Source organism: Cupressus sempervirens, chromosome 10 (assembly GCF_028749045.1).
Source record: "Cupressus sempervirens isolate cs-2001-9-10 chromosome 10, ASM2874904v1, whole genome shotgun sequence".
Classification (NCBI taxonomy): domain Eukaryota; kingdom Viridiplantae; phylum Streptophyta; class Pinopsida; order Cupressales; family Cupressaceae; genus Cupressus; species Cupressus sempervirens.
This window is the reverse complement of record NC_143127.1, coordinates 715,243,824-715,267,155: the sequence shown is the minus strand read 5'-3', so window position 1 is coordinate 715,267,155 and position 23,332 is coordinate 715,243,824. Positions and strand designations below refer to the sequence as shown.

Here is a 23,332-nt window from a genome sequence, read left to right as displayed (position 1 = left end):
TCATGAAACTGGAAAAAGAAACGTTTGACTTTTTTTTGTCTTTAGTACAATTTGTCTGAAAATTAGCCACCCCAAAGAAGTCGCCTACTTTGAACATTTCCTTATATTTCAACGTGGATTATATCACTCACTCCAACCTTATATTTCAACGTGGATGTTGGAGTAGTTGTAAGATGCTATACGTAATCAATAATAATAATTTACAATCCCATTTGTCCACGGCTTTCTAAAACTTCTAAAACATCAAAATCTATTACTCAATTAGTCGGCAAAACCAACTGAAAATCTAACTCTTTGAAGGTTGTGAGATAAATAAGGTCCACACATTATTTTGGCACTCATAAAACGTGTTTCCAACTTTAAAATACTTATCGCAAGTCTCTGAAACTCTCTATAAATACTTCTCTTCAACCTTCTCGTATTAAGAAAAAAAAAAAATCACTTGCTTCAAGCTTTCAAGGTACTTTGCTATTTCGATTGAATGGCCATCTCCTTAACTTTTTAGTCAGCCTTAGGTTTGCTTTTGCATAACATCTGTGTAGAGAATATAAACGTTTATGAAACCAAAGATTATTTATATGTGAACTTTGGTTATCTTGGTCTGGAGAATAAACATCTTCAAGTCAAGTGCTTATAGAATTGGGAAGAATTATAAACATTGGTATTGAGTTAAAAGTTTACCCATTTTAAAAGACCAATCCATAAAGCAAGTATTTTTGTTTTTCTTTCTTGACTTAGACATAAGTAAAGTAGAGAGAAAAGAAAATATAACTTTATGTATCATAGATTGTTTGAGCATGGAGTTGTTTGAGATTTCTCTTGCTAAATATTTAACATCTTAAATGCAAATGTTAGATCAATGGAGGGCTATTAAGTGTATTTTGGTGCTTGTCATAGATATCTATCATGGCGGAAAATATTGCAAATTCTAGCAATGGTGGAAATTGTGGCATGCACAAGTCCACTATTTGTTGTAATAGAAATCATCATCCTAATGTTTGGTCTGATGATTTCATTCAGTCTCTTACTTCTCTATATGGGGTATGACACTTTCATATTTTGTTTCACACACATTTATGTTATTTTCTATTATGAGAAACTGATTTACACTAATTTATCTTGTTTTTAATTTTTGATGTAATTTTTTTGGATTTGTAAGTTAATTTAAAGTAGTCATATTTTCATTAAATAAAAACTGATGCAAAAGGTCGGTTTTATCTTTGTAATAAGGATTTCTCATACTATGAGCAAAAGGAAACACTAATCAAGGAGCTTCATGCTATGTTTTCTAATGGAGAAGAAGAGTTTAGTCTACTTGAAAGGATTTTGATTGTTGATGTTATGCAACGTTTGGGAGTAGATCGATATTTCAAACAGGAAATCAAACTGGCTCTTGACTATATCTATAAGTACGTATTGTTCTCATAAAATGTTTTCATTGTACATATTTTTGTATCTAATTTTAAATAAGTACAGAGGTATCAAATGCTACACATGAGATATTAGATTTATGAAGTTTGCGACAAAATAACATTATCATTAATAGGTATTGGAGTCGCAATACAATTGACAATCTCAACACCACGGCTCTAGGATTTGGGATACTACGATTGAATAGATACAATGTTTCTTCAGGTAATGAATTGTTCATTTGTTTTGGATTATATAATTATAGCTAAGTTTTTAAAATAACTACAATATTATGAATGTGTGAGCAGATGTTTTCCAAAAATTCAAAGGTGGAGATGGACAATTCTTTGGCTTTGAATCTAGCAACAGAGACACATCATTAACAATTATGTTGAATTTATATAAAGCTTCAAAGATGGATTTTCAGAGTGAAAATATCCTAAAAGAAGCTAGAGTTTTTGCATTTACATACCTTCAAAAGGCCATGAAGGAATATAATGACATAAAAGAAATAGAAAATTCACTTTTGATGGAGGTAAGTACTTTTTCATGAAAGGGATTATGGTTCAAGTTACTCTTTAATATTGAAGGAAAAATAATATTCAATCAAAGGGGAGCTTTCCTATGAAATACTTATAAATTTTTTAACTACAATATCAACTTCAACCAAGTATTCCCATTTTTTAAAATTTAGAAATTTACACATCTTATAAGGTTGATATTTCAAAAGGCTTATGTACATAGTGCTAATTTTATATATACATATTTTTTTAAATAACATGATATCTTTTTTCTGATTGAGTATGCTTTGAAATATCCTTGGAGAACTAGGATTCCAAGATGGGAGGCTTGGAACTTTATTCAAATATTGAGATAATAAAATTTCAATAGATTGTTTGCCAACAATATTTATAAGTAAGATATAATTTTGCATAGGATTGTTTCTACATTCCCTTCCCTTAAAACAAATACTATAAAATAAAAATTTGAATCTACTATGTTTTTTTGAGTTAATAGCACGTAACAAAAATTTAACTCTAATAATTTGTGTCTATAATTCTTTCAGGATTCCAAAGACATATACCCAAAAGCTATTAGAATTAGCAATATTGGACTTCAATATTTTACAAGCTCAACATCAATCTGAAATGAAATTAATATCCACGTAAGTATTACTCAAATTGAGTACACTACTTCAAAAAATGCTATTGGGCAAGATAAATTATGAAATATTTCAATTATTTAGTTTTGAGTCTTATTGTATTAAAATAACATATAATAATTACATGTTTAATTATATTAGGAATTTCTAAGAGTAGATTAATTTGACGTTGAGAAAAGTAAATCAAATGTCAAAATTGATCAATATTATTAAGAATAGAATATCTAGTTGATCTAAGAAAATGGGCACATGTAATCATAATAATTTGTAATTTATTTTTGCTAGGTGGTGGAAACATTCAGGCATAACTCATTTTGATTTCTTTCAACATCGCCACATTGAATATTATTTTTGGTGGGCTTGCTCATTATTTGAACCTGAGTTTAGTGCAAGTAGAATTGGTTTTGCAAAATTAGTCACTACTCTTTCCCTTCTTGATGATATCTATGACACATATGGAACTATTGATGAATTGAGGCCATTCACAACAGCATTAATAAGGTATTCAAATTAATTGTAATCCTAGATTTTTTGAGTGTATACTTCATTTTCTAAATCTATTTGTTTATTTCTATTTTAGATGGGATGCTTCCATGATTGATGATCTTCCAGACTACATGAAATTGGTTTTCAAATTGTCATGCTCGATACACAAAGAAATTGCAAGTGAAGCTGAAAGAAAGCATGGTCCCTTTGTTCAAAAATACATTCAATCATGTGTAAATACAATTTTATTTATTATTTGACCTTGAATTTTTTTTTATAGATAATTGGCTAAAGCCTAGGTTTTATTATTATTATTATTTGACATTAATTATTATTATGTTTTAAACTCAAGTAGATTCGAACCCAAGACCTCCCATATTGTAAGGACCCTCCTTGTGCGTACTTATTAATTATGAATCCTCTATTAAAACTGTTATGGAAAATTGTATCGAAAATAAAGTAATGTGTTATGTTGCAAATGTCTTAAAGAAACTAAGATTAGCTAATTTATTCATGTTTTAGATATTTAGTGATTCGAGAACTACTACATTATCCTGACTGTTAAAACATTAAAATTTCACTAATGATGGTATGAGGCATTTTCACCTGATGATAAGGGTGTTGATTTTTTTTGGTATTCTAATGATAGTTTTAATCTTCAAATAGTTCGAAATTCTTTAATTGGTGTTGTTATGATGATTAGGTGTATGCATGCCTAACGATGATTATTCTAGTACTTTAATCTAAATTAACGAATGAGTTATGTGGTATTGTTTATGTGATTTGGATGATTAAATGTGGGTAGAAATGAATTAAATAGTTGATTTTATGAAAGATTCATGTTTTGAATTATGTAACTATACAAATAAGTTTTGAATATATGTATGTGATTTTCTTGAGCTACTGATGTGTGCAATGAGAGTGCAGGATATTTTAGCTGAGAAACCTGACGAAGGAACGAAACTTATCCCTATGTGTCATTTGTGGAAACCATGTTGTTCGTAACTTAATTATTTTGTGAGATGTATGAATGTATCTTTCCGTGATCAATAAATGTTAATGTTCGTAACTATGTTCTTATAGTGTCACTTGGCACTTGTGAATTGTTTATGCTCTTCAGCGTGCTAGTCAGCATTAGTTGTGTAACCCTTGGACCTAAGTCGGATTAAGTTAGTATATTTTGCTAATTTGGTTCTTAATCAAGTTTAGTCACCCTTAATCCGAATTAGTGCTTAATCTGCATTTCTAGAGTTTTTAGATGGTCCTAATTATTTCCTAGCTTTTGTTTGGTTCCAAACCTACTCCTAAGGCTTTAAAACATGAAATATTTATACCTAAGGGGTATGGGTATGGGTTGGGGGTCTTTTCCAATCCCTAAGCCCCTTTTATTGACTTTTGAGATCACTCAAAAAGTCTCTTTTTGCCTTTGTGCAAAAATTGACTATGGCTACCATGAGTTGCCTCACCCCACCTCCACTTAGTGGTTAACCATAGTTTGGGTTGAGTTAGGAACTTCTAGATTTGTGGGTGGGTGGGAGAAGTTATTGCTCTTTTTGGTGGTTGAGTTTGAGGCTTATTTGGAGGCCCTTCTTGGACTAGTTAAGCTGGTTACCCAATCTCTACATTTAGAGAGGAGTCTTGGAAGATTGAAGCAAGGAAGGGAAAATCTCTACTCAAACTTGTTCATTTGCCATTACCTCTTTGTGCATTTAGGAATTCTCATCTCCCTTGTTCAGATTTTTGTGTTTATTTCATGCTTATGCTACCTTGTTGTTGTTTGATTGCTTATATGTATGTGGGTATGTTGGGAAGGATTGAAAACCATGTTCTTGAATGCTTTTCTTCCATGTTTCTATTTGAATTTTGAAGTTTTCTTGTATGGGTGTTTTGGCATTACTCACCCTTGGAGAGGGCAGAAGTGGCCAATTTCGGGAAAGGTCCTTTTAGTTGGACTCCAACAGTGTAGAGTCTCTTCTCAGGATGAGAAGAGGGAGAGAGGGTAGGGTGTTATGGGCCCCTTCCTGTCAGCACAAACCACGTATGAGTTATGGCATGTAAGAATGGAAGAACAGAAGTTCTTGATTTATAGCCTCGATTGGGCACCTAGTTTGGTGTTGTGTTTGACATCTCCTGTTGGAAAAATCCACCTTTCCCTAGTTTTTATTCATTGTGAATCTTGTTGTGAAAACTTAGTATGAATATGAATGTTTGATTTTGTCTCTTGTTATGTTTGTTTGTCACCTGGTCAGTTTTCGTTCTCTCCACAATTTCAGTGATGGATTACAGAAAATGAAATGGGTCCCTTATTAAGGGCCATGAAAGAAATTTAAACTGATTGTTGAAATTTAGTTATGTTCGAGATTGAAATCCTGTGTAAATTGTATTTAAACTTTTTGTTGTAGTGGCGACGATGGTGGGTTTTCTTCCTGGTTCTTTCCCGATGGAGCCCTTGAATCAAGTGGTTCAATAAAATGAATGAGAAATGACTGAACCACATTTGTTTATAAAAATTGAGTTATATTCTTGCTTATGATATTTCTGGTATTTCAGTTATGCATATGTTTCTCGAAATTAGAAGTAATGATGTTTCACCTTCCTACGACATTTGTATGTTTTGAAATCAAATTCATTTGATTGAAGTTAAATATATATCAAGTTATGAAAATTAAGTTAAAATATGTTAAGTAAATTTGCATTTGATTTGTACTTAAATTTTGTAATTATACATGGGAGTGAGGAAAAATTAAGTAATTTTGTTCAAATACTTATGTATTACATTTAATCCGATTATTATTTGTTTTAAAAAAAAGGTTGTTATTGTGTTTATGCCCTGTATTTTGGGCATGACACATATAATACCTTTATGTTATAGGCTCTTGCCTATTTGATCTTGAAATTTTACTAAATCCTATATTTACCAATATTAATTCTTATGATTACATGTTCTTATCACATGATTCATTTTGAGTACATTAATTTCTATAGAATTAGGTAGTTTGTCTACAACATTAAACATACGCTCAGAATAGCTTACTATTATTACAAATAAGCTAATAATATTTTTTATCATTTCTTTTTGAGAGGATATATAAAATATATCATATTATTCTTTCTTTTTTACTATTGAAATATAAATTGATAATTATCATTTGCACCATATTAATCTCTAGATCAAAAAAGTTAAAGAATATATTTCAAAATAATAATAATATTGATAATCAATTAGATCATTTATTTAAAAATTTATGTAAATACATTATTTTTTAAGTCAATGCTTGAATTTTTTATCATCTATTTTCTAAGTGATCAAAACACTATTTTTTCTATTATTTCAATGATAATATCTAATATTCATTACTTTTTTATTTTATAGATCATCTTTTCTTGAAAAGTAAAATTTATTTAAATTATTTATACTCAAGTGTTTATTATACATTATATTTTCAATATTTAATTTCTTTTAAATCAATCTCTACTTGTATTGTTTCAGTGGGAGAGTTACATTTTGTCTTATATGAAAGAAGCAGAATGGATAGCTTCTAATTACACACCAGGTTTTGATGAATATTTAACCAATGGAGAGTTAAGTAGTGGTATGAGAATTGTAATGGTTCTTTCGTTATTACTAGTAGATGCTCCTCTATCTAATTAGATTATGGAGCAACTTGACAACCCATCATCAAAGTTGTGAGTTCTTGTATCATTGCTGACATGAGTAGTGGATGATGTTAGAGATTTTGAGATAAGTGATTTAAATGTTAAATAAGTAGGTATATGATTTATTTTAGCAATTGAAAATTAATTGAATTAAATTAAAATTATGCATTAATATATTTCTAATAATTATAAAGGATGAGAAAGATTCTGGAGAGACGACTTCAAGCATTGAGTGCCACATAAAAGACAACCATGGTTCTACAAGGGAAAATGCTTTAAATTATCTCACCAATCTTATTGAGGGTTGGACACGAGATAAATAAGGAATTTCTCAAATCTTCACATGTGCCAGATTATTGTAGGAACCTATATTTCAATGCTGGTATGCGAGGTATATTCTTCTTATAGAAGGATATTGATGGCATTACAAATTCCCATAAAAAAGTGATCAAAGATGCAATAACAAAAATTCTCATTGAACCAATCATGTCATAGACTAAAGTTTGGATTATAGAGTATCACTAGTTTCATTTTCATAAAAATGTTTCTTAGTTTAACACTTTAAATAAAGTGGGTTATGCCCATTGTAATTTTTATATAAGCATGGATTGAGAGATTATTGTTATATTATGAATGGTAATATAAGTTTCATATAGCAGTCCTAGTTGATGTGTTTATCATTCTGTATGATTAAAAAGGTTAAATATAAAATTTATTTGTCATATATATATAATTGATATGTAGTATGGAAATTGTTTTTAGATAATAATGTAACTTAACTAATAAAATGTCTTCGATTTTAATTTCATTATGGTTGTATACATCATATATAGTCTAGTATTATGTACCTTTAGGTAAATTGGTACTAATTAATATATGTATACATAAATATTAACATGTTCATTCAATTACTTACTCTCATTATTTACAATTAATACAAAAAATCATTTCTTAAATTAGCTAAATAGAAAAAACTAATACATTAGAGAAACAAAGAAAAATATAGATATATAACCTAAATTCAAGACACAACTACTATTAGCCTATGTAGTAGTACAAAAATGATCATAAAAAATATGTTTGGATTTGTTTTAATCATGATTATGTATACTATGTGATTGCAAAGTTATGTATGATTGTATTTTAAACTAATTTTAATGTATGGAAAATACTATATATATAATTTTAATCACTTTGAATGACCCATTATTTTGATTTATTGTTCATAATTTAAACTAATTTTTAATTTAAATTGTATAAATATAATGTGGCCATTATTGGAAGAGTACAAACACTTTTTCATTTTCGTAGTATGATATCACAATAGAAGAATGCATTTGCCTCAATGATTGTTTATAATAGATGACTTAAATTTTAATGACAAATGATACTTGGAGTACATTATATAGAATTTTTTTTTATGGTCTAATGAATTTTTATCATTGAATCTAATTGTTCATCCTAGGATATCTAACATTAGGTAACAAGTCCATTTATGGACATATAAGGGGATCTATATTATGGAGGATTTTTATTGTTTGTACTCTTATAAAGGACTTTTGCAAAGTGTCCATCTCTTATAGTTTCCTTAGGAATAATGCTATTAAGGGATCATAAATCAGTGTTTAATGATCTAAGTTGAATATTTTAAATTATTCTTTTTTTTTAAAAAAATGTAAATGAAAATAAATTAATTTCTAGAATGTAAACTTTGTTGAAGGCTCTAACATACAAATTTTAGAATTAATAAAAGAAAAGAAATACAATATATTCTTTTGTTCCCAACCTATATATCTCTAGCCGAGAACCCTAATTAGAGAAACTAATGAAGGAAGCAATAGATAATTAAAACACAAATAAAACATTTTATTACCTTATCTCAAATGCTAGCCAACCATACTTATGGAGGGTTGAAAATCCTTGTCTTATCATCCTTTGTAGAGAAATTAAAATAAAATACAATTTGGTTTCACCCCTTAGAGACATGCACTTTATCTTTAAAATGTAAATTAATTAAGTGTAAATTATAACTTATGTATATTAATCTATTGAGTTGATAAGTTGTGTTTGATGGAGAGGTACTTGTTGGAAGGTATAAATAGGAATATATTAGGATTTGTTTGAGGCATCAAAACACTACAATATTATTACAATCTTAAGTGGAGAGAATAAATACTACAACAAATAGCTAGGCAATGATATATAATATAAAGAATGATAAACTTTTAAATAAAGTGATTCCTTTAATAAGTCATGGATTATCATACGAGGGATTATGTTTAATTATATGCAATAATTTTCAAGTAGAAGAAAGTGATTATAATGACTATTAAACAATGATCAAGGGTTTAATACACCTAAAAGGGTAATAAATATAATTAAAAGATAGAGAAGAAGAGTTGTAATCATTTCAAAGGAGGATAAGTTGTGGGGTAATAGAGCTATAATCTATTAGTCAACCTAGGAGGAGATTTTGTTTAACCAAGGCTAGAGTGCAAATTATAGAAACTTATAAAGGAGAATCACTATTTAGATCTATAATCATTGAGTAAGAGTAGAGGAAACATTGATATTTTCCCATTTATCCTTTACGTGATAGAAATTTAGTTCTTAAAAGCCTTCCTAGAATGAAATTTTGGAATCCATTTCATAACTTTCTTTAATTTTGTGGTCCCTAACATCTAAAAAGAGGTGAAAACATAGATTCTCTAATTTTTAATTATGTCAAAGAATGAAAATACCATATAGAAAACACTAAATGTGACACTCTTTGTAGTAAATATGTTAGTTTTTAAAAATTAGTGAAATGAACTTGACTAAAATGTGCTAAACAATATTTTGGATTTTATTTTTATATGATAAAATTTGAGGTGAATGTGACACACTGTCTCAATTGAAATTTTGCACTAACTTGAAAGAATAATTTTTAATAATGTTGATATATATTACATCTAACACAAAGACACAAAATGAAATGTGATAGTGTTAATGGAAAAGATGACTACTTAAATGGAAAATACAATTGTATTAAAGAAAATAGAATAGAAAATGATGCAAATGAAATGATATTTATAGTGGATGTGTTCTATTTTATTTTTTACTAATCAAACATCAAAGCTTGAAACTTCTAATATTAATATATTAAAAGACAATACAATTTGGACTCTATTCAATGTGGGTGCCAATAGGAAAGAGTAAAGGAAACCTCTAGTCTAGCATAAGACTTATTAGTCAAGAATATCAAATTCTATATTGAATGATCCCACCTCAACAAGGATTTGTAAATTAATGAAACCTGAAAGGTTCTTATTTACATGTTGAGATTATGAATATACATTTTTTATATTTTTATTTATAAGTGCACTACCTTCTTAGGCAGGGATAAGAATTAAAATAAAATAAATAAGTACACACACACACACAAAAAAAAAAAAAAAAGATAAATATTTTCATATATGCAAAGCTAACTCAAACCACCATAGACAAGAAAATAGCCAAAGCATGAACTCACCACCAACCTTTTCGAGCATTTAAAAGTTTACAATAACAAATTGAGGGAAATTGTTAAAACATAACACAAGGGAAAGGGCTAGTTGGAAAGAAGGTATGCTAGGTAGAAAAAATAAATAATCCAATTAAAAGGCAATAAATGGTGAAAGGAAATTAGGTGAAAACAAGGGAGATAGACCCAACACTTCCCATAATAGCCTCTCCACAAGAAACTGTCAAACCACTTCTGCATAATCATGAGGCCAATAATCCTTACAAAAAGAGAAGAATTTGATTGTTGTAATGTGAAATCTACACCTCTTACCAAGGAGTATATATACTTATTCATGACCTATCCCAAGTTATAAAATCTAAAAAAGTAGGATGGTACTCTACTGCCATTTTACAATGAACGATTGATTATAGGATTAGAAGTAAAAAGGAAAGAGAACTTGTTATGAGTAAAATTTCTTTTTGTGTACTAAGTACTTATATTTAATTTTTTCTAGATTTATAATTAGGAAACATAGCTTGGATAATAAAGCTCAGCTTTTAGACAATATACCTTGTCTCCTATACTTGATTCCCCTATTTTATCAACAATACCATCATCGGGACCAATATTTACCAATATTTTCTATATCATATTACTTTTTGTGTAAATATGCTAAAGCTTTATTTCTTTGAAATAACCTAAAAGGTTTCAAGATCTTTCTCTATGGGTATTTAATTTCCAATCAGAATTTTTTAATGACCTTAGAGAATTTATCACAATTTGTGAGTCCCCTTAGATTTTGAGTTTTCTTAGCCCTAAATCTTTACAAAAGAGAAAACCTTATTTTAAAGATTCTACTTTTACTAATTTATCTATATTCAAAATACAAGGCATGAACAACTTTCCATAAATTTGACCCTCCCATGTATGTATTATGATCCTAATTCTAGGTATCCCTGGGTCAATTCTAGATGCCCCATAAAAGTTAAGTTTGTGTCAACCATACTGAGGGATGTGCGATCAGCATACTTCCCTCACCTTCTAACTCCTTTTTCCATGTTTCATCAATTGTGGGGGAAAACCAATTTATTCCTTTCTTATAAAACCATCCCAACTTGAGAAGATTCCCTCGATATGATTTTTTCCCCAATTCTATTATTTACCATTTCTACTATGATAGACTTTACTTTGTTCTCAAGGATTTTTCATTTTATTTTCATGTCTTCCAGAATGTCCTCTTATTTCTTCTTTCTACATTTCCCAAACTATAATTGAGGGTGATTATTTCCATATTATATTATATAAAATTTTATAATGAGAAATAGGTCATTCTATTATATGGTCTAATAGGCTACTAAGAAGAGCTATTACCCAATTTAGTTTTCTACATATCTATTCCCAGCATTTTTATGCAAAAAGGTAATTTAGAAGAATGTGGTTGATTATCTCTTCTTCTTTATTTTAAAGGATACATCTTGAAGGACCATTGAATCCAATTCGTATTCATTATTCTATATCAATTAGTGTCCTTTTTAGAGCTACCCATAAGAAGATTCTTGCCTTTAGTAAACATACCTTGTCCCAAGAGAGTATAAGAGGATGTCCTGATTTTTCCTTTTGTTGGGATATCATAGGTAGTCACATGTTTTTGAACTTGCCCATACCAAATTATCCATTCAATCCTTGATTATAGTATTCCACTCATCTGCGATGTCCAAAAATAGGTATTTCTCTTTTTAGTTAAAGGACTTTCTATTAAGGATTTCCATTTTGATCCTAGATTTGGATCTTGAGAGGGAACTCTAATGTAAATTTTGAATTCTTTACCCCATAACTTGTATAAGACCTCTCATTGCCTTTTAACCTATAGTTATCTATTAAGGAGGGAACATCCCCCTAAGGGTTCTTCCCAAAATAAGGCCTTCCCCCCTCTCCCCCCCTCTCTAAATCCCAAGTAAGATTATTCTTTATGAAATTTCTACACTCTAAAAAAAATCCATTCTTTGGATCCTTTAGAAGGGTAATATATTCTCAATATGTAGATTATATCTTGATTATGTAAGTATTTATTAACCAATATCTTAATCAATTTACAATATGGATTTTTATGAATTTTCCAAACTTGTTTGGCCCCAAGAGCTTTATTTTGTCTCTTGACTTTTTTATGCCTAGGCCTCCCTCTTGTAGATGTGATAACCTTCTCCCATTTGATCAAATCATTTTTTTTGTTATTCAAGGTACCTTTCAATACAAAGGCTCTTAAACTCTTATCCAATTTGAGTTTATCATTTTGAGTTAGGGGGAGGCATGCAATCTGATATGTCAAAATAGTCGTCATAACTTATATGAGAATGATAAATCTCCTTGCATTAGTCAACCATTTTTCCTTCTATCACCATTTAATGATATAGTTTAATACCAATTGGGCCCCATAGGTTGTTCATTCTAAGGTCTTTGTCGAATACCATCCTTAAATATTTTCTTAGGAATTCCCTTTTTCTCAAACCAAGAATCTTACATATTTCTATTTTTGTTATGCTATTTGCGTTGAGGAGGAAAGTTGATGACTTATTTGCAATCACTTTTTTGGCCTAAGGCTATCATATATTGATCTGATTTCTTTTTGATGTTTTGTCTTAAAGAGCCATACATTTACCTTGTAAATGGTTTCATCAATGAAATATTCGTGTGTTATGTTATGGACTCCATAAATAAATTTAATGTCTTTGATTATACCTTCCTATTGTGATTTCATGGAAAACCTACCAAGAGATTCAACCATTATAATAAAGAGGAAAGGTGAAATCGGGTCATCTTGCCTTAGACCCATAGAAATGTTGAAAGAAACTTTAGGTGTTCCATTAAAGAAGAGAGATATTTTGGGAGTAGATATGTAACTAAATATTAGGTTGATCCATTTACAAGAAAAATTGAATTTTTCCAAACATTTACATATAAAACTCCATTCTACTTTGGCATAAACTTTCTAACTAGCTAGTTTAATAATGAGGAATAGTTCTTTAATAATTATAATTCCATATAAAAAAGATCTACCTAGGAAAAATTACATTTGATTTTCTAATATTATTTGTGGTAAAAAATAAATAAATTTGCTAATGCCTTAGACAATATTTTGTAAATGGTATTACATAAAGAGATGGGTTTGAAATCACCCAATCCTCTAATTTTTTAATTAATATAATAAAGGTATCATTTGTTTCTATCAAAAAATAAGAAAAATGAGAAGAAAGTTAGCCACGATATTGTTGGAAGTATTAATGGGAAACAAGATATTGAGAGGGCGGGGGGGGGTTGGGGGGTGAGTGGTGGTGGGGGTGAATTAGGATCTTCAACTTTTACTAGTAAAACCAAATTTACAAATTTTCACACCTAATGCATCTCATATCTTAACTGAAAAACATAAAACTATACTACTAAAACATAATCATTCATGAAAACTTCAACACATAACACGATGATTTGGTAACCCAAAAACACTTCAATGTGAAGGTAAAACTGGGGTGGGGATGAAACCCACAAATCTTCACCATTTCAACAATAAATTTAACCTGTTAGGGTTACAATATTTGATCATAAGATATGATCTACTCTATGAGGGGTCTTCCCTATTAAAAGCTTTAGAAACTATTAGGTCTCACCTTGTTAAAGGATTTTACACTTACAATGAAGTAAGGACTCTGTTAGGAGGTTTACAAAGATATGTTATGACCACTCTATTAAGAGATTTACCTTGATTCAATTAACTAGAATTGATTCAGTACCAATCCTCGGTTTGCTCTATAAGCTAGTTTTGGGTCTCCTTTTTACAATGTCTTTGATTTGATCTCCTAATCTAATATCTCTATTCAGTCCTTCATTGCTTTGATTTCCCTCATCTGAACTAATGCTAGGCTTAGTCTTTCTTCTCTATTGTTTCTTTTGTTTTCTCCTACACTTGTGTATTCATACACTCTTTCTTGCTTGCACACTCACACACCCTATGATTCTAGGGTTAGAAACCTCTTTAAATAGATGTTCTCTAAAGGTTCTAGAAAATGGTTTACAATCCATCTCCTTATGTCATTTCCATCTGATTGGTTGGCATTCCTTGAGATCATTACCCTATGTAATGGCATGTAACCATCATCTAGCTAGCTCTATAATTATTAAATGTCATATAGAGGTTGGCCAAACTAAGTTATGTATGTGTTTATGCCATTACAAAATCAAATGAAAGAACTAAATTTCTCAGCATCTAAATGCTCTGATGCTCAATCATAGTGAATCATTCATACTGTCACTCAGCTTCTAAATACCTATTTTCTTACCAACCATTAACTAATCATTGTACTCAATTCCAACTATATTTCTTAGCTCATACATGTTCTTAGTCTCACTTGAATACTTAGAAAGCACTAACATACTTGGTATGAGCTTTGTATACTCAACCTTTACTAGATAACTCAATTGTTGTGATGATGGTGTAATCTTTCCTAGTAAATGACTAAGTGTTTGGAGACTAATAGACAACATAGGCTTAGAGATCAACAATCTCTCCCTTTGACATTAGTGGAAAAACACTTTATAATTACTTTCAAAATAAATGGTCCTTTTGAGACCATAGCTCGGATGCTCATCTAATCATTTGATGTCTTCTTATTCTCCATTGTTCCTTAGATGAATTATTGTCCCCGTTATTATCAATTCACAATATTTCCCCCTTATTTTTATAATGATTAGCTTGGGGCTAATGGGGATAATTTGTGCTTATCAAAGCATTGTTGATGAATTGCCACAATGTTGACATAGCCATTATTCCATCTCTCCTTAACCTGTTTGAAAATTTGAAATAGAATTTCTAGCACGACAGCTAGATCATTGAATCTTACAATATGTGAAAAATGTGGATCTTTCTTCAAAATGTTCTTGGTAGTAGATAGCTCCTTTTGAATGATTTCCAAGTAAGGCAGTAACTAAAGTTGAATCAATGTTAACTTATTCCTAATTTCTATTTTTTTAGCCATGAGCTTGGCTAACCTCTTTTGACCAAATGTCAATTCATTATATGAGGATGAGATTGAACTTGCATTCTTGCCCAATGAAATTACTCATGCTCTCATGTCTCCATGTAGAATTTATAATAAATGTTGAGTATCAAGTGTAAAGAAATCAATATTACACAATTTCATATGCAATGAATGAATATTTTACAAAATTGCTTCAAGTAGTGTGACTAATGTAGAGAGCTCGACTTGACTATGTACAAGTTCATTTGAGAATTTCTCTAACAATTTATGCTTAAATATTCTTTCAGACCATTGTAACAATTTATCATTAGTCTCTATATTTTCTGTCTAAATCTTGTCAACTATGTACACCAACCAATCCAAAATTGGATGTTGATTATTCAAATCTATAATCCCAAATGCATCTACAAAAATATGTTTTATAGTATGTAAGAAATGTTTCTTCTTTTTCCCTCTTCTTAGTTGTTATTTCTTTCCCTTGTGGCTCAACAAAGTTTGTAGCTCTTACATTTTCTCAAGGGTCAAGTTATTCAAATCATACATTGGTAATGTGATTACCTCATCAAGACTAACTGACTCATTGACCTCCTCTGATTGAGTCAAGACTTGAGATCATGGGGGTGTATCACTAGATCATGATAGTTGTAATTGTTTCCCTTTGTCACTAGATCTTGGTCTCTATTGTTGATCTTGGGTAAGGATCACCTGTTGTATAGGTGTCTCAGTTACTAGTTCTATAGCTTTTTCACACAATAATTGAATAAGAGCTTGAGTAGCCTCTTTCCCTTTTGGTGTTACTTCTTTTGTTTCCGAATCCATGCATTTATTCTCTACAACATTTTCCTTTTCTTGTAAAATGGGCATACAAGTAAATTGTAAAAACAAAACTAAAGCCTTACCAAGGTCCTCAACACTTATATCCTCTATAACTAATGTCACATCAAAATCATCAATCTTATTACTGCCAAGCTTTGGATAATATACAATTTGTAACAAATTTTGATTAATATAGGGCTTGCTTGGATCTGACATTAAATTTTAAATATTTGTTTCTATCATTATATTTGTATTTGGTACTGGAGGGGTATCAATGTCATGTTCTATTGTGATAATCTCTTTCTATTCACACTGACTAACTAATTGTTGAATTTCCTCAGTTAGCTTGGCAACTTCTTTCTTATAGGCATCTTCAAACTCTATTGCATCTCTACCTTCCCTCACTTTCACAAATGGAGTACAAGCAATCCAAATTCCTCTTTCCATATCCAAATGTTATCTTTCTCAACTTCATGAGCTTTATTCTTCAAAATATTATATGCCCTATCCCTCAACATAAAATTATTTACAAAAAATTTAAGGACAATAGACATACGAGTCTTCCCCAAATCTAGGATAGGTTGTGCCAATGTTGTCTCTCTTATTTGTTTTTTGCTAGCTAGTGCCCACTTCCATTTTGCATTAACTTTTTTGTACAAACCTACTGGGAATCCATATCCCAATTCCAAGGGTGTATGACTAAACTTGATCATCATGTCAATCATAGCTTCTCCAAGATTATCTTGATCACTATTATTCAAAGAATCATAATTAATATCTTTAAATCCTATAAAAAAAAATTGATTCTCTTAACTTTTCACATTCGTAATCTATAGTCATTGGAGGCACTCTTTTTATAATTTAAAATTTTCTCGGTTCATCTGACTCGATCTTTTCATCATCTTCCTCCTCCTCTTGTGCTACGATCAATTTTATCCTTGGTTTCTCTGGTGCTATTTTCTTTGGTATTCCATCTAGTTTCCTCTTCTTCGATGGACTTCCTTTGACTTTCTTGACAGGGGGCTGAGATTTCTGTGAACCAGTGATAATCACCTTACCCGTTGCCTTATGATGTGTTACCATCTTTTGGGCATCTTTCTTCAGGTCAACTTTTACCTTAGGCTCAATAATAACAATCTTTTTCTAATTTATTGCTCTAGGATTTGCAATGGCTAGCTCCTTTTCTTTTCCTTCCTCAGCCTCTTTAGGTTGACATGAACATTCTCCTTCTTCTTTATTATCACCCGAGTGACACTCTTCCTTTTTCATTTCTTCTCTACCTTGGTTGTGCTAGATTCAGTAGTCAACTTGACAATTACTATTTCATATGTGCTAAATTTCTCAACACCTATATCTATCTCCCCAGCTAATAGTGTATTCATTGTTGTAGTAAACTCATCTATATTTACTTCATATGCATCGGCCTTAGCCATGTTATCATCGGTAAAACTACTTGCACATGCATAAAACATGTATCTACAATAAAACATATCTCATCATAATACTTGTCCACAACTGACTTAGGAATTCTCATCTGGTTCCTCATCTTTATTTTGAGCTTTTCAAAATAGTTATCCATTATTGCTTCAAAATTTTCTCCTAGCCTATTGATTAAATTGTTTATCTGCTCCATGGTAGGTTGGTTCCTATCCCATGCAATTATTATGATAGTAGGAAAAGAATTATGAACATATAAAAATATACAAACTATTAAAGATCCAAACTTACAAGAGGTGTTCTTTTCTTTTCTTGTTGCCTTTAAATTCTCTATAAGTTGATGTAGTTGTATCTAAACAAGGTCACAAGTATGATCCTTCTTTACAATCTTGTAGCCCAAATTGATAAAACTTGTGTGCATTCATACAAACAACAAATTCAACTAATGGGTCCTTAATTCTATCAATTGACATTCCTCAACCATTCCACTTTTCCTTGGTCATATTTTCAATTTTGTTCTTCGTTTCACACCTTATACTCTTTGGTTATTCTAGGGTAGGGTACCTAGTTACCCAATGGATGATGATTGTTTTAATCTTAATCAGTCCACCTGCTAACCATAATTTCATGTCATGAATGTAGTTGAGCACGATTTTTATCCATTCTACCTTAAAAACCTTTGGAAAACCTAGGGCACAAATAAGCTCTTTCTTGACAATGATTTTTTGTTCATCCTTCAAAATTCCATTAACACGGCTTCTCATAAGCTGCCCTAAGCTGCCCTAATCTCAAAGTCTTTTATCTCTCAAAGTTTACAAAGGTAATAGGATCTTACATCCTGAATAGTCGATAGCTTGGTCAGAATTGATGATAAAGCTCCAATATCATCTTCAATCTTTTCACAGTTTGAAAATTTTCTAAAATTTGGTGGAGGGATTTGATCATTCCTTACAATTTGTGCATTGTTGTCCTTCAAGTTTTTGCTTCCTACTGCCATTTTGAACTAGGTTTTTGTAGTGACAAATCCTTTTTACAATATCTCTATTGAACAAATAACTCAACACTAAGAGTAACACTTACTTTCTTTGACAATTTTAGTAATTCTTGGCTATGATTCTCTGGCTCTGATCACTGAAATTGCTTTAAATGTCCTTAAATCTCTCATGAGCACTATAATTGCTTGGTGAATACAAATGAATGCCCAAATTTGATAATTACCCTCAAGTTTTTGTTTTAGTCTACAATTAATGTCTTCATACTTGGTAGGTTTATGATGGTTGGCTCGATCTTCATACATGCTCGGTCAAGGTTACCTTGCTCGACCAACAATAATTCATCCATTTAATACATCAACTTCCTTGATCACTTAGTCTATACTACAAAGCTCAATCAATATAGACTATATCACTGATGCTTGGTACTCTATGTAATAAATGATTCTCTTTTCATTTTTCTTTTTATGAATCTATTTTTAATGCATCTTTACTTATGCAGATATGAACCCTTATCACTTCTATTCTAGGAACTAATGTAAAATATATCATTGAATATACAATTCCTACATACCTTCTTGATTTAGTTAGATGTGGTGTGATCACCTAATCCATTGGATTGGGTGATATCTACTTTGTTGGTTCCATTGCTTCCAACTCTCACTATCACTATCCATGTTTTATTTACCTCAATGTTTTCAGTTCCTTTGTCATTTCCATTTGTTGGTGTTGGTGCTTTGGTTTTGCAGTTCTTACTGATATGTCCAATCTCGTGATAGCTAAAACATATTACTTCTCCATTTAGTGACTTCTTGTAATTTCCTCTGAAATGTGTATTGATGCAATTCTCTGGAATGTGTCCATGTTCTCCACAATAGTGATAACTATACCATGTATTGTAATCTCAACTATAGGAATTTCCTTTTCTTGGTGCATGAACATGCTTCTTAGATGTCCACTTAGGTTTTGTCATGTAATTGCACTCATGAGCTCTATGCCTATATTTTTGACAGATGTAACAATGACCTTATAATTAGGTACATTTTTGGTTGAGTCATTGTTCTTTGATCTACGTTCATATGTTTGATGTCCTTCTTTCTTGAAATTAAAAAAATTACTAGTAAATTTAGGTTTAGGAGTTTGCACACCATTTTTGTTCTTGAAAATGTTGGTTGTATGATCGAGTTTTCCACAGTGATGACATGTAGGCTTGGATTTTACATTTTTTTGTTTTCGACCCTTTGATGATTCTCCTTCTTTAATAGATGAAGAATGTTTTCTGTATCCTAGTCTAGAAGTGTCTTTTATTGATCTTGGTGATCTCATTAATTCTTCAAAGTATTTTGTAGCTTCATTTGGTTTGTTCATTATTTCTAGGAGTTCCTTCTCAATTTTCAACTCATTTCTCAATTGTTCATTGTGCAGCCTTAGATTTGTGCTCTCCATGTTATTTCTATTTGTTTCCTAAGTTGCAATTATCAGTTGGTTTATCATGTCCAACTAGTGGTTTGTGAGCTTTTGTACTTCAAATGTTCTTTCCTCATGTCTAATAGCCATTTGTCTTTTATTTTCTTTGGCCATGAGTTTTTATTCCATTGCTTTCTTCTTTTTCTCTATTGCCTCACATGGTACAACTGATTGAGTTTCTTGATCTCTTTTGAGATCTTTTATTTCTTTTCTTATGGCACTATTCTTCTCCAGTAATTCTATTAGTGCTTCATTTTTGTTGGTAGTCTTTCCACTGTTAAGCATTCCTTCTATGTGAACTTCATTGTATTGTGTGTCATTTTTCTAAATAGCTATCTCTTTCCTTCTTTCTAGGGACTTCCTTAACTCTTCTTTTTTTCCTTTCAATTATTGCAATATGATTGGATTTCAACCATCTAGTTCTCAATGATTTTTCCCATCTTTGTGATCTGATCCTCTCAAGTTGTTAGGCTTCCTGTAAGAGAATTGAGCTTTGATAACAATTGTTGGAAGGATTAATGGGAAAAAAGATACTAAGAGGGGGGTTGAATTAGGATCTTAAACTTTTACTGATAAAACCAAATTACTAATTTCACAGCTAATACATCTCATATCTTAACTGAAAATAATAAAAATGTACTGCTAAAACATAATCATCCATGAAAACTTCAATACATAACACAATGATTTGGTAACCCAAAAACACTTTAATGTGAACGTAAAACTAAGGTGGGGATGAAACCCACAAATCTTCACTATTACAACAATAAAGTTAACCTGTTATGGTTACAATGTTTGATCATAAGGTATGATCTACCCTATGAGGGTTCTACCTTGTTAAAATCTTTAGAGACTGTTAGGTCTCACCTTGTTAAAGGATTTTACACTTATAATGAAGTAAGGACTCTATTAGGAGGTTTACATAGATCTATTAAGATCACTCTATTAAGAGTTTTATCTTGATTCAATTAATTGGAACTGATTTAGTACTCAATCCTCAATTTTCTCTATAAGCTATTTTTGGGTCTCCTCTCTACAATGTCTTTGATATGATCTCCTAATATGATATCTATGTTCAGTCCTTCACTCATCTAATTTCCCTCATCCAAATTGAATCCATACTTAGCCTTCCTTCTTTTTTATTTCCTTTGTTTTCTCCTACACTTGCTCATTCATACACTCTTTCTTGCTTGCATGCAAACACATCCTATGATTCTAGGGTTAGAATTCTCTTTACATAGATATTCTCTGAAAGTTCTAGAGAATAGTTTACAATCCATCTCCTTATATTATTTCCATCTGATTGGTTGATTTGCATTCCTCAAGATTATTACCTTTTTTAATGGCGTGTAACCATCATCTTAGTTGGCTCTACAATAATTAAATGTCATATAAATGTCAGCCAAAATGAGTTACATATGTGTTTGTGCCATTACAAACTCATATGAAAAAACTAAATTTTTCGACATCTAAATGCTTTGATGCTTAGTCATAGTGAATCATTCATACTATCACTCAAATTCTATATGCGTATTTCTTTTAAGGCCAAGTAAACAAAGCTCATACCAAAGATGTTAGCGATAGTCAAGTATTCAGTTGAGACCAAGAACATGTACGAGCTAAGCAATACATTTGGGATTTAGTACAATGATAAGTTAATGGTTGCTATGAGCTGAGCAATACAGTTGGAATTGAGTATAATGATAAATTAATGGTTTCTAATCATCAGCCATTAACTTATCATTATACTCAATCCCAACTGTATTGCTCGACTTGTACATATTCTTAGTCTCAACTAAATACTTGGAAATTGCTAACATGCTCGATATGAGCTTTGTTTGCTCAGCCTTTACTAGATAACTTGGTCGCAGTGATGACTGTGTAATCTTTCCTAGTAAATGACTAAGTGTTTGGACACTAATAGACAAGATAGGCTTAGAGGTCAACATACACAACCCATGTGTCTTCTAGCTTCACAATGAAAATGGTGGATTTTACCTCTAAATTTGTCCCTTCTCCAGGGAAACAAAATGATAATTCTTTGATGATGACTACTTCCCCTTTGTGTGTGGAGAAATAATATAAGAATTTTGTTTCCACTAACCCTATGGTGATATAGGTGCAAATAAATGGAGAATGTGAAAGGGAATTGTGTTGGTTGCTAGGAGTTATCTGAGTTGGTCAAGGATATAAAGTAGGAGATGGTGGCACTTAGTGATCAATTCAATGCTCTAGATGAGATCTTCACAACTCTCTCCAAGTTTTCTCTAAAAGTTAGTCATGTTTTTGCCACCACTCTCCATTTATTGCAGAAAGATAATGAAGAGGATATTCTTGGTGTGAAGGGTACTACAAAACTTTATGGGCTCCTACCTAATCACTAGGTTAAAACATTGTTGCACAAGAAGGGAAAAGACATGGCCAAAGTTTAGGCCTTTTTTCTATTTTCTAGTTTTCTTATGAACCTCTATTGTTAGTTTTATCCAACTTTTAATTTTCTAATTTGGTTGATGGGACTTAAATATTGTACGCTATTTTGGTTTAAATATTTTATTAGATACACTAGTAGTTTCTCTAGTAGTATATATTATATGTTTATGAACTGGAAGAACGTGATGTCATATGGTAGAAACTCTGCTATGCATAGTTGGGATATTATGTTGTCTATTAGTAATTTTGTGTTTGTTACTAGTGGATGTCTTAACCTATTTACTAGTATATGGTTTTGTTTTTCTACATTGGGTATTTATTTTATTAAGGGAAAGGCAGTTAATGTGCTAGAAATAAAGTGTTGTTAATGTGTTTTTTGTATAATATATCCATGTGATGTATTAAGGGCTAACCCCCTTGTTTTGGTAGCTTTTAATATCAAAAATAAATTGCCTTCTTTCCTTGTATTCTCAATTAATACACATAGACCATTCGCAAGAAAATGCCAACATTTTTAAAAGAAACTTGTTGGAATTCCATATGGTCTTAGGGCTTGTTTAGGACTTTAGTAAAATAGAGTGAATTCATTTCCTTCCAAAGTCAATTCTTTGACTAAACTCTTACTATCTTCTTTTGTTATTAACTTTGGTATATTGTTGAAAAATAGTTGTTGTTATATAAGATTTGAGCTTTCCCAGTTATTTAAATATTTTAATAAAAAATTCCAAATTATTTTGATAATTTTGAAGCTTTCTCTATAAGGTTATCATTGCTAATTCTTCTTTTAAAGATTCTATTTATATTTATTCTTTTTTTAGCACTATTATAATATTTTTTGTATTTTTGTCCCTATTCTCTATTTAGCACTATTATAAATAAAAAATCATATTTTTATCCCCTTTTGAAAGCCAATTCTTCCTAGATTTCTATTTTCAAATAATTTCTTATCTTGTTAATATTTCTT

At 30.6% G+C, this 23,332-nt stretch overlaps 1 protein-coding gene across 5 annotated transcripts; it reads left to right on the top strand.

The window, feature by feature from the left end:
- Window positions 1-436: 436 nt before the first annotated feature.
- Window positions 437-7,316, top strand: LOC149535824 (sesquiterpene synthase Cad-like). 5 transcript variants are annotated; one of them, XM_089807237.1, is made up of 9 exons: window positions 437-460; window positions 898-1,041; window positions 1,231-1,409; window positions 1,547-1,635; window positions 1,719-1,945; window positions 2,477-2,575; window positions 2,858-3,073; window positions 3,153-3,291; window positions 6,549-7,316. In XM_089807237.1, the coding sequence occupies exons 2-6, from the start codon at window positions 907-909 to the stop codon at window positions 2,555-2,557; spliced, it is 711 nt and encodes a 236-aa protein (XP_089663363.1). In that variant the 5' UTR covers window positions 437-460; window positions 898-906; the 3' UTR covers window positions 2,558-2,575; window positions 2,858-3,073; window positions 3,153-3,291; window positions 6,549-7,316. The 5 variants fall into 5 exon arrangements, with proteins under 5 accessions (XP_089663363.1, XP_089663365.1, XP_089663362.1 ...); XM_089807239.1 differs by having other exon boundaries at window positions 438-1,041; window positions 2,858-2,926; XM_089807236.1 differs by having other exon boundaries at window positions 438-1,041.
- Window positions 7,317-23,332: the final 16,016 nt, after the last annotated feature.

Bases quoted from the DNA above. Each gene is read 5' to 3' on its own strand.
- LOC149535824 (XM_089807237.1), top strand. From the start codon at position 907: ATGGCGGAAAATATTGCAAATTCTAGCAATGGTGGAAATTGTGGCATG. The intron at 1,410-1,546 runs GTACGTATTGTT...TATCATTAATAG, and splicing joins GCTCTTGACTATATCTATAA to GTATTGGAGTCGCAATACAA. The intron at 1,636-1,718 runs GTAATGAATTGT...ATGTGTGAGCAG, and splicing joins TAGATACAATGTTTCTTCAG to ATGTTTTCCAAAAATTCAAA.